Source organism: Phyllopteryx taeniolatus, chromosome 5, assembly GCF_024500385.1.
Source record: "Phyllopteryx taeniolatus isolate TA_2022b chromosome 5, UOR_Ptae_1.2, whole genome shotgun sequence".
Lineage (NCBI taxonomy): Eukaryota > Metazoa > Chordata > Actinopteri > Syngnathiformes > Syngnathidae > Phyllopteryx > Phyllopteryx taeniolatus.
The window spans coordinates 16,178,895-16,193,143 of record NC_084506.1 but is presented as its reverse complement, the minus strand read 5'-3'; the positions used below and the strand labels follow the sequence as shown (position 1 = coordinate 16,193,143).

Genomic DNA, 14,249 nt, shown 5'->3' with positions numbered 1-14,249 from the left:
GAACCACAGCTTATTGTTGTTGAATGTGCGAAATGATTTTGTTGGTACACAGACCTCTTCACAGAAACTGATATAGGATGTGACAGTGTCCGTATATTCATCCAGGCTGCCAGCTGAATTTTCAAAGACACTCCAGTCTGTGCAGTCTAAACAGCTTTGAAGTTCCATCTTGGCTTCATTTGTCCACTTTTTGACTGTTTTCACTGTAGGCTTCGCACATTTAAGTTCTTGCCTGTACGTCAGTATTAAGTGAATTAAGCAGTGATCAGACGAGCCCAGGGCTGCACGAGGTATAGCACGGTATGCGTTTTTTACCGTAGTGTAGCAGTGGTCTAAAGTATTATTTTCCCTGGTAGGACAGTCGATGTGCTGCTTGTATTTAGGGAGTTCGTGGTTGAGTTTAGCTTTGTTAAAGTCCCCAAGAATAATGAGGGGTGAGTCGGGGTGTTTTTTTTCAATTTCGTTGACTTGATCGGCGAGCGTAAGCAATGCGGCGTTCGTGTTAGCTTGTGGCGTTATATAGACTCCAGCCAGTATGAATGATGCGAACTCACGTGGCGAGTAGAAAGGTTTACAGTTTAAGAATAGCGACTCCAAATGCGGGCTGCAGTGTGTGCTGAGCACCGTGACGTCCATACACCATTTTTCGTTGATATAGAGGCATATCCCGCCGCCCTTTGTTTTCCCCAATGATTCCATGTCGCGGTCCGCCCGATGAATGTGGAAGCCGGGGAGCATGACGCCGCCATCAGGTACAGCATAGCAAAGCCAGGTCTCCGTGAAGCACATGGCCGCGGAACGTCCGAAGTCTTTCCTGGTCTTTAACAGAAGATGAAGCTCGTCCATTTTGTTGGGTAGGGAGCGTACATTCGCGAGGTGGATCGACGGGAACGCCAATCTGTGTCCTCTCTTGCGGAGTTTCACCTGAATGCCGGCTCGCTTCCCTCTGTGGCGCCGCTTCCGTCTTCATGCGCCGAAAACCGCGGACGCCGCTCCGGTGAGTAACTCGGGGAAAAAACTGAGCGGGTATTCGAAAGTTGGTGACAGAAAGTCCGGAGTAGACTCCTTGATGGTTAGCAGGTCTCCCCTTGTGTAAGTGAGTCGTGTAAGGTCTCCAAAGACGGACGAAAAACACAAAAACAAAGACAATACTAGAGAGCGCGTTACCGAGGCGACCACACTGGTAGGCGCCATCTTATGAATCCTTTGCAGATTAATGCTGATTAAACCTGTCAGCTTCTGACACATCTTGCTATATTTTTGAATATTTTTTTTTTTATATTTAGTGGCTATCCTATACATTCCTGCGCTGGATCACTTGGTGGCGCTCTAAAATGATGTAGTGGAAATGACGTATTTTACCTGCCAACGGGCAGGCCCATTTATGGACAGCGCGCAGGTCGACTGAGCCATAGAGAAAGGAGAAAGCATGCGCAGGTCAGTAAAGTCCGTCCGTGTTTGCGCTGTCAGCGCAGTGCTGTCTTTCCGGTCATGGAGCGATTCATGCCTTTAATTGCATCCCTTCCTGTGAACATGTTCATGTGTTGTCATGACAACCTGATTGGAATCATTTCCGCCCCGCACACAATGGAGGAGCGCTTTCTGCGGTTCCCTCCCAATGACCGACGCGTGAGTCAGCAGCAGCTGCTGCGTGTCGCGAGCTTCAAGGGCAGCTGCACTTGAGTCAGTCACATGGTGATGGTGATGTAAAACAAAATAGTTGATGCTTTTTGCACTCTATTCATATGGTTAGAGGGTGGCGCATCAGCCCTTTGCTGGCTTAAAACCTGGAACTGCATTTTCAGCGTGACTTTTATGCACCTTTTGATTGGCCGTAAACTGTGACGCTACGCCGGCGATTAAAATTTTGAATCGAGGAAAAACCAGAGGCCTACTAATCGGCCACTCGTGAAAACAGCTAGCTGGCAAACCACGCAGACTTGAGCGATAGTTCAGTCGGGTTCGGCCGTGTCGCTGGGTGCGCGGCAGCCTTAAAACTCATTCACTGCCAGCCTTCCCAGTTAACATGGATATTTGACTTCTACAGCCGTCAATGGCAGTGAATGTGTTTTAAGGAACATTAACCGAGAAATGTAAATGTTATCAAACTGAAATGCCCCACTCATGGACATACACTGAAAAATGACCTTTATCGTTATTGTTTACTTGTTGTTTGTGTTTCTCCGTAGTATTAGTATTATGGCTCTGTTGTATACTCGACATTAGGCCGTGAGTCCCAAAGTGTCCACTCCCTATTTTGTCTTCATGTTCCCATTTTTCTCTCACGAAGCCGCCAACAGCTGGAAAGTGTTAAAACACACATGGCTTTTTTGTTTTGTTTTTGTTTTACATTTATGTGTGCGCGCGAGCAGTTTTTAATGCTCTTGTGAGAGTCTGAGTGAAACATTCTGTTTTAAAGAGCCATCCACGAAGTTTCAGAAAGATGATGTCCTCCATTGGAAAAGATTTTTTTCTTTCTTTTCTTACAGTCTGAAATAACACACAACAAACAAACAATTTTAAATGTTGACAAAAACACATTACATTAAAATTGTCTTCAGAGTATTTACATGCAATAATTAAATTTACATATGTAATTAATAAACAAAATCTAAGAATAGTAATATAACAATAATAGTATTTTTTTATCAGTATAATTTATTCTTAAGGCACTGCAATGAGTAATATTATTATTATTAATATGTTATTTTCTATTAATTGGAAGTACTATATATTAATTAAACATATCTCTCAAAATGGAAACAAAGTATTAATAATATAAATTAAGAATATATTGATATGTTACTGATAATATTATATAATCACGTAATTTGTATAAATATTAATTAAGAAAATAATTTAAAAATAATATTTTTACTTATTAGGAAGTATGCGTACATACTACATATACTTTTTAAATCTCACAAACTGATTTTTTGAAATGTCAAAATTATGAACTATGAAAATACTAGGCCTACTCCTTTTTTCACTTAATTAAGGTGGTACAGTATTTCGTTGTTTTGTTTTATAAAATGGTTGCAAAAATATGTACATTACAAATAAAGTAAAACTAAACATTTTAAACATCTAAAAGTTGAAGTGCATTGTTTGTTTTTGTTTTTTTTTTTTAATCTAAACTGTTGCAATGTCGCCATCGCCTGGTCGCATTGCGTATTACATCTGCATAGATCGCTTGACTGATTGATTTTCTTACTTGGGGTGTCCCGGTTCATGTATTTTTATTTGGTCCATACCGTGTTCCCACCCAGAACATATTAGGTAAGGATTTCTCCTAAAAAGATGAGATAAGTACAGAGTTTGAAGTGAAATGTTGTGGTTGTATTTAGTTTTACGATACAGTGAATAGTATACTGCCAAATCAGAATCAGAATCAGAATCAGAATCATCTTTATTTGCCAAGTATGTCCAAAACACACAAGGAATTTGTCTCCGGTAGTTGGAGCCGCTCTAGTACAACAGACAGTCAATTTACAGAACACTTTGGAGACATAAAGACATTAACAAAAAACAACAACAAACAACAATTGTGCAAAAAGATGCAGAGTCCTCAGTTCGAATGGCTAATATCGCAATAGTCCGGTGCAATGACCATTGTGCAAAGGGCACTGAGACTTCAAGGAGTGTATGCGGTTTAAAGTGACGAGTACTGCGATAATCTGGGACAATGGTTGTGCAAATGTTACAGATACTCCTCAATCAGTGTGCAAATGGAGCAGATACTACTCTGGCATGAGTGGCCACTATATGCAAATAGTGCAGCACGGCGAGACAACTACAGTGAGTGCACGAGTAATACATAATACAGAAATGTGACAACGAACTCAAGTCAAAAAATTGCCAGCTTGTTGTAATGGAATTGTAAGTTAGCTGTTCAAGAAGTTGATTGCAAGAGGGAAGAAGCTGTTGGAATGTCTACTAGTTCTAGTTTGCATTGATCGGTAGCGCCTACCTGAGGGAAGGAGCTGGAAGAGCTGGTGACCAGGGTGGGGAGGGTCCGAGAGGATTTTGCACGCCCTTGTCTTAGTTCTGGCAGCGTGCAAGTCCTCAAGGGTGGGTAGGGGGGTACCGACAATCCTTTCAGCAGTTTTGATTGTCCGTTGCAGTCGGAGTTTGTCCTTTTTTGTAGCAGCACCAAACCAGACTGTGATGGAAGAACACAGGACTGATTCGATGACCGCTGTGTAGAACTGTCTCAGCAGCTCCGGTGGCAGGCCATGCTTTCTCAGAAGCCGCAGGAAGTACATCCTCTGCTGGGCCTTTTTGAGGGCGGAGTTGATGTTGGTCGCCCACTTCAGGTCCTGGGAGATTGTAATTCCCAGGAACTTGAAGGTCTCGACGGTTGACACAAGGCAGCTGGACAGCGTGAGGGGCAGCTGTGGCGAAGGATGCCTCCTGAAGTCCACGATCATCTCTACAGTCTTGAGCGTGTTCAGCTCCAGGTTGTGTCGGCCGCACCACAGCTCCAGCCGCTCCGCTTCCTGTCGATATGCAGACTCGTCACCGTCCTTGATGAGGCCGATGACAGTGGTGTCATCTGCAAACTTCAGGAGTTTGACAGTCGGGTTCGCTGAGGTGCAGTCGTTCGTGTAGAGAGAGAAGAGCAGCGGAGAGAGGACACAACCTTGGGGCGCCCCAGTGCTGATGCTGCGTGTGGATGAGGTGGCCTCCCCCAGCCTGACCTGCTGTGTCCTGCCCGTCAGAAAGCTGTAAATCCACTGGCAGATGGCAGGTGAGACGCTGAGCTGGAGAAGCTTGGATGAAAGGAGTTCAGGGATGATGGTGTTGAACGCTGAGCTGAAGTCCACGAACAGGATCCTCGCGTAGGTCCCTGCACTGTCGAGGTGTTCTAGGATGAAGTGCAGTCCCATGTTGACTGCATCATCCGCAGATCTGTTCGCTTGGTAGGCAAACTGCAGGGGGTCCAGCAGGGGACCTGTGACACTCTTGAGGTGGTCCAGCACAAGACGTTCAAAGGACTTCATGACCACAGATGTCAAAGCGACAGGCCTGTAGTCATTCAGACCCGAGATTGCAGGTTTCTTGGGGACTGGGATGATGGTGGAGCGTTTGAAGCAGGATGGAACTTTGCACATTTCCAGTGATCTGTTGAAGATCTGAGTGAAGACTGGCGCGAGCTGGTCCGCGCAGACTTTGAGGCAGGATGGGGACACGTGGTCCGGGCCTGCCGCTTTGTTAATCTTTTGTTGTTTGAAGATGCGTCTCACATCCTGTTCATGGATGGTTAACACACAGGTCAGAGGTGTGATTGTGGTCGCGGGTGCGGCCGGGTTGGTGTGTGGTGTGAAACTGTCCTTTTCAAATCTGCAGTAGAAGGTATTCAAGTCGTTGGCTAGTGTGCTATTGTTCTCAGCTTGGGGGGATCGTCGCTTGTAATTAGTCAGCGACTGGAATGCATGCCAGACTGATTTAGAGTCGTTTGCGCTAAACTGTTTTTCCAACTTTGCTGTATAGATCCTCTTTGCAATGTTAATTTCTTTGGTCAGCTGGTTTCTAGCTCGATTATACAGGGCCCTGTCCTTACACTATTTGCAGATTTTTTTTGGGGGGGGGGGGTATTCTGAATTATTTCACCCTTTTTGTGCTCGGGCTTAGCCATTTGTAAAGATGTTGCTTTGCCACCAATTTGGGGCATCTCTAGGCAGTTGCAAACATTTTGGGGTGGGCATCAATGATATCGCAGATATTTGATATTGGCGGGAGGGCTGGCCCACTAATAAACACTGCAAATAATGACAGAACACAATTTTGGGGGGGAACATGTACTTATCATTTTTATTCTCAGTTTCTTCATAAGCTGCTCTGAAAGGCCCTTTAAACATGTTTAAATATAACATAATATATGAAATGTTGGATTCTTTGATTTCTGGAATGGCAGCTGACTCCCACTATGCTAACCGCTATCTAGCCTTTGAGGGTAATGTTAGGCAAAGTCAATGCTGTTTTTAGCTAAAGTAAACCAAGCTGTCAACTATTCTGGGCCATGAAAAGAAAGCGTTTTTATTTCGGCTTGTCTTCTCTAACAGGTGGTGAGAGCTGTTGCTTATGACGGCCACTTTGTTTGCGCGTCGCGTTTGCCGCTGCTCGCAAAGTTCATCTGCACTCTTGTCCACTTGTAAGCGGTCAGTTTAGCGCATCTAAGATTGGAACCCAGAGAAAGTGTTTGCTGGGCCCATGTAGACGCCGTCCAGTCTGTTTTGAACGTCTCCACCTTCTCTCTTCTCGCCATTGCGCCACCGCACTTCAGAACGAGCGCCGCTATGCCTGCCACTCCCGGTCCTTATGGAAAACTTCTGTTGTCAATGTTATGTATTTGAAATATTTAAAACGTTATAATCTGTGAGCAATTACCCTGTTGCTACAGGTTTTCTCTGGGGCGCTGTTGGGCTGGAGGCATGTTTTGTTTCAAAATAGCTTCTGACGATACATGTATAGCGTATAATATTTTCAAAAATCATTTCAAACGAGTTCAATGTACTGCCAAATACATATTGGCCATCATGACATCCACTAGCCAGAGCCTGAGCCGCAGTGTAGTTGTTTACAGAGTAAACTAGTGGCTAAAGCGTGTGGCAGCTTCACTTCCTGTCGCTTACCTAATATGATCCCTTGCGGGAACTTGGTAAGCCTCTGTACTGTAGCGGAAAAATCTAAATAAGAATATATGTAATTTTTTTTCATCATAACAACTGCCAGCAGCGCTGAATCCTTCAAGCAGACATTTTAAGAACGGTTAAAATATAAATGATATTGTCATGCAGTGACTGTCGTGAGGTGACATTTTGGAATGAAAGGTATACAATTCTGCTGAAAATCTTATATTGTCACTCAATGTCATCATAAAATAGAAGGTATCCTTTAAAACTTTAATTTGACAATATTTGTAGTTCAAGTACCACTAATCTGGGACTGTCACCGAGTTGACAATCAATGAAATTACTCACCTTAATTTCAAAATTTCTCTTTTTTGCAGTATGGCTGATGCAATTGGAATAGTCGTTTAAGTTGCCCAAATAAAATTCAAATGAAAAATACTTATTTTTGGTTGACATGATGACTGCATTATGAAGAGTAAAATGCATGTCCATGGCACAAAGTGGTTCGTTTTTAAGTTGTATTCCTCTTTTGTTTGTGCACTGATGTGACAAAAGGGAAATTACTTGTTTGTGTTTGGACACATTCTTGGCACGAATAATTATTTCTTTAGCGTGGAAAGGCCTTTAATAGTGGTTTGCGTTGTGGTCATTGATGATCATGCATTATTGTTGCATCCTCAGTACAATGATATTTCATTTTCATAAGTTTAGAGCAAAAAACAAATGGACTGGTTTTGCAAGTTTAAAATGGAGTGTCTGAAGAAAAAAAAAAAAGACACGGACATATTTTGATGCAGACAGATTCCTTCATTTACCAGAGAGATGCTTTTTGACATTCCAAATTTGTTGTCAATAATAATTAAGCATTTGCTTGGAGAAAAGAAGAGATGAAAGTAAATCTAGGAATGCAAATATTTTCTCACTGAGTCATCATGGTTCGGGAACTCCACTGTGACAGAAGATAGGGATGGTAAGAGGATCGATTATCCTCTGTACACTTCTCTGATGCAAACATATGCATTCTCATTTGTGCAGTCCACTGTTAGCCAAAATCCGTCTTTAAAAAGTATAAAGTACCATTAAGTATAACAGCATTGTGTTCTTAGCAAACTTTAATCACTGATTTTACTTACCAGTCTCAAAAAGCTCGATACAATCACCAGTAGCGGGATTAGGCTCTGCAGGAGTAGCATTAGGATCATAGTTTGTGAAATCCTGCGCTGAGCCATCAGTCCATATGAAGGTATCAGCCTGGAAGACAAAGTCACATTTGAATGAGTCACACCTAAAGATAACGACTGCTTGGATTTGCATCTGCTGTTTGTTGGTCACATCTCGATTGTGTTTGTATTTGAATCATCGTCCAAATGACGCCTGGCGTCAAACTGGATTTCAAGGTAGGAGTGTGGAGGGCGAGGTCGGCTGATTGGAGTGTGAAAAAATGTACAATTTATCCTGAAAGAAAAGTGGACTTAAGTTGAACTATAGTTTTTCCGTCGGATATTCGACAAATGTCAAGATCTAGGTAGGGTTAAATGATATGTTCCAATCTGTTGTCCCCTCAGGAAGTCTTAACCCTGCTACGCTGACGACTCTCAACACTACACCGTCTTCCTTGAAGAAATTGAGGCTGGAGGACACAAAACATTCTATGTGGCAAAAAATACTTCTACTGAACACAAGTGATGGGATTCAATCATAACATTTGGACTGGTCACAATGTTTCACCTCAACTACATCACTGTATCCAATCCAGAATTGGTCATCATTATCACCCGCTCGAGCCAGTTCAAGAACAAATGCGTTTTCCAGCGGATTGTGGAGGGAGACCAAATTACCACCAAGAATGTTGCAGACGGACTGATGGAGAAGAGTAAAAAGTTGATAACACTCTTTCAGATCTGTCACACAGTTGGAAAGATATTAAAGTGCTCAATCAACAGACAAATGGATCACTGATTGTCATAGAACTACATCCCAACTATTGTCTTCCATACCTCTGCATCTGAGAAGGTCCTTTCTTCACGTTGGTAGATGTAACAGTTACAGTTCAACTCAGTCCAGCCATTAGGACAGTTATTGACTGCAACATAATTGTAGTTTTTTTTTTTTTTTTGGGGGGGGGGGGGTTGGGGGGAGAGATGTCAATCAAACCTGGTGTCGATGCTGACAAAACTTAAGAAATCGTTAATTTTAACGAGTACCTTTCCAATGAACCATAGACAAAGACCACTGTGGGAAAAAAAAGCACATTGTTAAAATCGGACTGTAGAGCGTTGACACAAATAAATACACAAGTACATCAAGCACCAAAGTGAATTTTTATTTTTGTATTTTTGTGTGTATGTGAGATTTTGACTTACAGCTCCAGTTACGAGTCCACCAATCCCACAAAGGAGGAACAACAAGCGAAGGGCAAATGCCATCTATGCAATGAAAGATTTCTTTTTACATTTCTAACAATGAATTTTAAGTATTCCATTTATATCTGACCATGTGAAACAAAAATGCAGTTAACGTTGAAAAAGTCATAGAATTGAGTTTCAAAAGTAGAGTGGAAAGTTCTGTGACATTACCTTTGCAGTCGTGAAGTGCTTAATGCTGAGGACGACGACAAGCAACTTTATATACGTACATTAGGTCGACAATGATGGAATGTTGAATGTGTAGACAGACGACGCCCCGCAACAAGGAAATAACTTTAAGTTAAGAATGTAACCTAAGAATGAAGTAGAACAACTTTCATCACTGTTTTGTCTTAGCCATACAGATTTTGGGAACAAAGTGAGTCTCTGACAACCTTACTCAGATACTAATAAATAAAGATGAAAAATGTTTATGGCGGTGGGAAAAACAAAAACTAAATTTGTACGTAGTCATGATTTCAGTAAATATTTGAATGAAAAAATATAAAACAAATGAAAAACATGAACTGTAAGTAACTGAGTGTGCACTCTTGTGCAATGTTCATGTACATACTGTTATGCCGCTGCACAAAACCCGTATAGTATATTGCTATTGTTTGTAACCTCGAAGCCGGGTCTGTCAGGACCATCGGAAACTGAGGACCCCCTGTACTTATGACTTACGAACAAACAAGAAACTACTTATCAGACGATACCAGATCCCTCTTCAAAGGGCCACTCAACGATTTAAAACATCGTTGCCGGCACTGACAATTTTCTTTTAAGAGTCTCTGACGACATCCTCTTTTAGAAGTAGCGGAGTGCATCAAGGTTAAGTGTCAGCCCAATCCTATTTTCCATCTGTTAGCTTCCCCTTAGCAAGGGTAAAAAAACATCTTGTCTCTCTAGTTCCTCATTGTTGAGTAATTGCACAATTTACACAATTATGCTGTGCATGTCGCCATTCAGTGCATCAAACAACTGATGAGCGAACAGATCAGACTGGTTTGTCTGGACGATCTTAAAACTCATTCACTGCCAGCCCTCTCAGCTAACATCGATATTTGACTTCTAAAGCCATCAATGGCAGTGAATGTAGTATTTTGGTGTCCCCTAGCATTCTCCCACACAGCTGGGTAAAAGAAGACAGATGAAACAGTGTAATAAGAAGAATAATAACAACTTTATTGATATAACACCATTAAAAAGACATGTTCACAAAGTGCTCCAAACATCATGATTGTATATCATATAAAACCAAAAAAACAAAAACAGTGAAGCCCCAGGCAACGCCATAAACACCACCAAGACGATATTGTAGACATAAAAACATGGTCCTGTTACACGCAATATGTCTGCCTGGGAGGAAAAAAACAGAGTGTACAGTGAACCCCCACATACTTGCGGTTTGGCACCATTTCTTTTTCAATTGTTTTCCTTTTATTTTTGTGATTTTTTGGCGGGGAACCCACCCCGAAAATGCTTAGTGGCAGTTTATCCCCACTTATTCAAGATTTTGGGGTTAAAAAAAAATGAGGAAAAAAATGTAACTACAATGGCTGTTAATTATTCGCAGTTTCACGATAGATAGATAGATAGATAGATAGATAAAGATTCACACTGAGTCCACGTGCACCATTAAAGGCCCAATGTCGTCGTCACCTGGCTCCTGTTATATAGACAAGAGTGAGCCAAGTGTTTGGCTTGGACCGGAAGTGACGTAAGCACATTTCTCACCTGCGCGACACGGTCGTACCCACGAACGTGGACCGTACCACTACCGTAGCGCCGGAGGCCTCTCCACGACAATAAGACGATAAAGAGAGAGAGCAGCAGACACAGGAAAGTGAAGGCTACGGCGCTGCTCTTCGCCACGTACGAGCCGACAAGCTGTGAAGGCGGAAGCAGCGGTGACTCACACGTATACTGACTTTTAGAAAACGAGTGTAAGACATTATTTCAATTGACTCGCCTGTTTTGTCGTGTTGAGTGCGAGAGGCCGCTGAGATGAGAGGCAGTAGGCTAACAGCAGGGAGAAACCAATTAGCAGGCTGAGGAGGTGAACAACCATAAGAATGATGATCTGCAAAGAGTTCATGCACAATACACACGACACGAGCACATCGTTTTAGAGGTGCGACAGTTAATCGATTAATCAACATCCATCCATCCATTTTCTGAGCCGCTTCTCCTCACTTGTGTCGCCGGCGTGCTGGAGCCTATCCCAGCTATCATTGGGCAGGAGGCGGGGTACACCCTGAACTGGTTGCCAGCCAATCGCAGGGCACATACAAACAAGCAACCATTCGTACTCCCATTCACACCTACGGGCAATTTAGAGTCTTCAATTCATGCATATTTTTGGGATCTGGGAGGAAACCGGAGTGCCCGGAGAAAACCCACGCAGGCACGGGGAGAACATGCAAACTCCACACAGGCGGGGCCGGGGCTTGAACCCCGGTCCTCAGAACTGTGAGCCTGACGCTCTAACCAGTCGTCCACCGTGCCGCCGATTAATCAACAACTAACCAATTATCAAATTAATTGATAACTTTTTGGATATTCGCTTAATTATTTAGAGATTAAGACAGTAAATATTCTCTGATTTCTGTAGTCCTCCCTGAAAGCAGCCCGATTCTCTTTCATCAAAAGATTTGCCATTTGCAAACATCTGCTTTTACTTTGGAAAACAATAGTCAACATTTTTGCCTTTTTTCTGACGTCGTGGCCCAAACTAGTAACAGAATTTTCGGCACCGTCTATTTGAAATAGTCCTGTTTTTTAATAAAGGGATGGAAATTCAAAAGTTGTTTTTAATTCCGATTCATCGGGGAAAAAAATAATCGACAGATGAATGGATTTTTAAAATAATCAAAGTTTCATAAAAGTTTACTGTCTATAAACTGATATATTAGTATATCAAGTTTAATATAGACAGGGGGAATAGTTCCATTTAACTCCCAATTAAATTTGGGGGAGTTAAATACAACCATTCGCTGTCTAGGAATACAAATTCGGCATGTTCCTTGCATTATACATCATCCTTTCTTGACCCGGGAAGTAGCCTGTTGGCTAAAAAGCACAACACTCCACGATTATTTTATAGATAAATGAAAAGACAATAATAAATCAACAAATATAACAATTAATATAGTAAAAAGAAGTTTGAAAGTTTTAAATAATCAATTTGGTCTGTAAAAAATGTAATACCGTAGTACCTTGACTTACAAGTTATCGGCTGACAGCGTATTTTTTGCTTGTGTTGTAAAGCAAAAGTTGAGGAACAAGCCAACTTCAGATACGCCGCCACACATTTGAAGCAATGAAAAAAATGCAGCAATTAAGGTACTGTAATGACCTCACTTGTGGGCAAGGAGAGCCACAGTCACCGATGCAATTTCAGTCATTTTTTTGAACAGGACAAACAGTCAATACAAAATGAGAGCACTCGCAAGGAGCTGCTGCAGTCCACAACTCACACACCGACACCAGCTCCTGACATCACACATTAGGCCACACCCTTAAAGGCACACATCCAACACACAAATCCGACAGTATGTACAGTAATTAATTTCACTTTATAAAATGATATTATTACTTTAAGTTTAGTGTCATTGTTTTTATACAATACAGTACTATTTTTCTTTATTAAAAACGTCGCAAAATACCACGTCTGGAAGGGATTCCTTATTTCAAGCAAGTTAAGAGCTTGCTCACTTAACGAATTAAATTCAATGTAACACTGCACATAATGTCATACAGGTAGGACTGTATTAAATTAAACACTTGCCTTGAGTTTATTGGGCTTCCTCTGAACTTCTACCGCCACACATCCAGCAGCCATAAACTGTAACAACAATGAAAAAACCATTACGTCCACTGGGGCCACGCAGTTAGCGCAATGTTATGCCGACTCACAAGTAGGCTGGACCACACCGACGTCGTCATGGCGACGGAGCAGTCGTAGCTCACGCATGCGTGGCACACAGTGGTCAGCACGCAGACCGCGCCGCTGAGGAACTGCACCACCTGAGCGCAAACACACCATCAAACTTCATCATCGTGTACAACGGTGGTTCCTACTGATCCATTGGGCATTTGGTAGCGGGCCAAACAGACAGACTGGACAGAAAATATGAATTGATGGTTGGCTGGCAACCAGTTCAGGGTGTACCCCGCCTGCTGCCCGAAGATAGCTGGGATACGCTCCAGCGCTCCCGCGACCCTTGTGAGGATAAGCGGCTCAGAAAATGGATGGATTGATGAGAGTCTGAAAGAAGTTGCATTTTGGAAATTAGGTGCATCTGCCCGAGCCTCTGTAAACAAGTTGAACCCCTCGTTTTGGTCACGTGATACGGTAGTGGTACGGTACGGTAGTTTTATAAAGTATAATATTATAGAGTGCTATGTTTCCTTATTAAAAACACAACCACACAAATCTTTCTTTTTTGGAGGGAGGCTGGAGCGGATTAATGGCATTTCCATTCATTTCAATGGAGAAAGATGATTTGAGATACGTATTTTGCATTACGGGTGTGTTCACGGAACGAATTAACCTTGTATGCACCACTGTATTCATTTTTATTTGTTTCTGTGCCACTCGGTCAAATTATTGCTTTACGTGACACCAGTCCGTGGCGCAATTAAGGTTGGGGACCGCCGTAACCCACACCAGAAGAGGGACTCACCCCGCTGACCAGCAGCCTGGTGTTTACCACTGAAGAGAACCAGCGATGAATCCTGGCGTGGTGCAGGTCCCCCTGTGCGGCGGGCCTCGTTGTCTGTGGGTGCTCTTTAAAGTACACTTGGTACAAACCCTCCTGGAACATGTTCTCTCTCATCTGTTATGCAGTTCAAGAACATCAAGGCCAAATCTGTAGTTAATAGACTACCTCCACGTTTTGGGAAATATCTGGCCAACCAGTGTCACAACATATTTTTGTCATCGTTTTCAGTTCAGGTCAGGTCATATACACTTGTGTTCCCCCGAAGTACCCTAGTGCCTATTGTTTGCAAATATTATAAAAACATCTATATATTTTCATACTGCTGCTGCGTACCTTCAACGACACGTGTGAAGTCACTTGGTTCCTCCGTGTTCACTCATGACAACACACAAAGTCTTTAAACTCAAGACTTTGAGGCAGATCCAAGTTCAAAGTTCACTTTTGAGCATAAAGCAATAAAGAAGGTTAATGTCCACCATAGA

At 42.4% G+C, this 14,249-nt stretch overlaps 2 protein-coding genes and 1 long non-coding RNA gene across 6 annotated transcripts; 1 reads left to right on the top strand and 2 right to left on the bottom strand.

Moving 5' to 3' along the window:
* The first annotated feature begins 448 nt into the window (after nt 1-448).
* On the top strand, nt 449-8,372 carry LOC133478620 (uncharacterized). The gene is made up of 3 exons (XR_009788723.1): nt 449-997; nt 1,287-1,437; nt 8,201-8,372. It is a non-coding gene; the product is annotated as an uncharacterized LOC133478620 (long non-coding RNA).
* Nucleotides 7,422-9,909, bottom strand: LOC133478619 (lactose-binding lectin l-2-like). Of its 3 annotated transcripts, none has more exons than XM_061774885.1 (8): nt 9,725-9,909; nt 9,212-9,236; nt 8,999-9,061; nt 8,840-8,867; nt 8,633-8,718; nt 8,364-8,495; nt 7,769-7,886; nt 7,422-7,692 (listed from the first exon to the last, which is right to left on the bottom strand). In XM_061774885.1, exons 3-8 carry the CDS (start codon nt 9,059-9,061, stop codon nt 7,619-7,621), a joined length of 501 nt encoding a protein of 166 aa, XP_061630869.1. In that variant the 5' UTR covers nt 9,212-9,236; nt 9,725-9,909; the 3' UTR covers nt 7,422-7,618. The 3 variants fall into 3 exon arrangements, with proteins under 3 accessions (XP_061630869.1, XP_061630868.1, XP_061630867.1); XM_061774884.1 differs by having other exon boundaries at nt 9,212-9,354; nt 9,725-9,908; XM_061774883.1 differs by having other exon boundaries at nt 9,212-9,908.
* Nucleotides 9,910-10,204: 295 nt separating this feature from the next.
* si:dkey-30c15.13 (uncharacterized protein LOC558731 homolog) lies at nt 10,205-14,205 on the bottom strand. Of its 2 annotated transcripts, XM_061774881.1 has the most exons (7): nt 14,101-14,205; nt 13,729-13,881; nt 12,959-13,069; nt 12,831-12,887; nt 11,013-11,123; nt 10,778-10,930; nt 10,205-10,709 (listed from the first exon to the last, which is right to left on the bottom strand). In XM_061774881.1, the coding sequence occupies exons 2-7, from the start codon at nt 13,879-13,881 to the stop codon at nt 10,656-10,658; spliced, it is 639 nt and encodes a 212-aa protein (XP_061630865.1). In that variant the 5' UTR covers nt 14,101-14,205; the 3' UTR covers nt 10,205-10,655. The 2 variants fall into 2 exon arrangements, with proteins under 2 accessions (XP_061630865.1, XP_061630866.1); XM_061774882.1 differs by lacking the exon at nt 10,205-10,709 and having other exon boundaries at nt 10,791-11,091.
* Between the last annotated feature and the right edge of the window lie 44 nt (nt 14,206-14,249).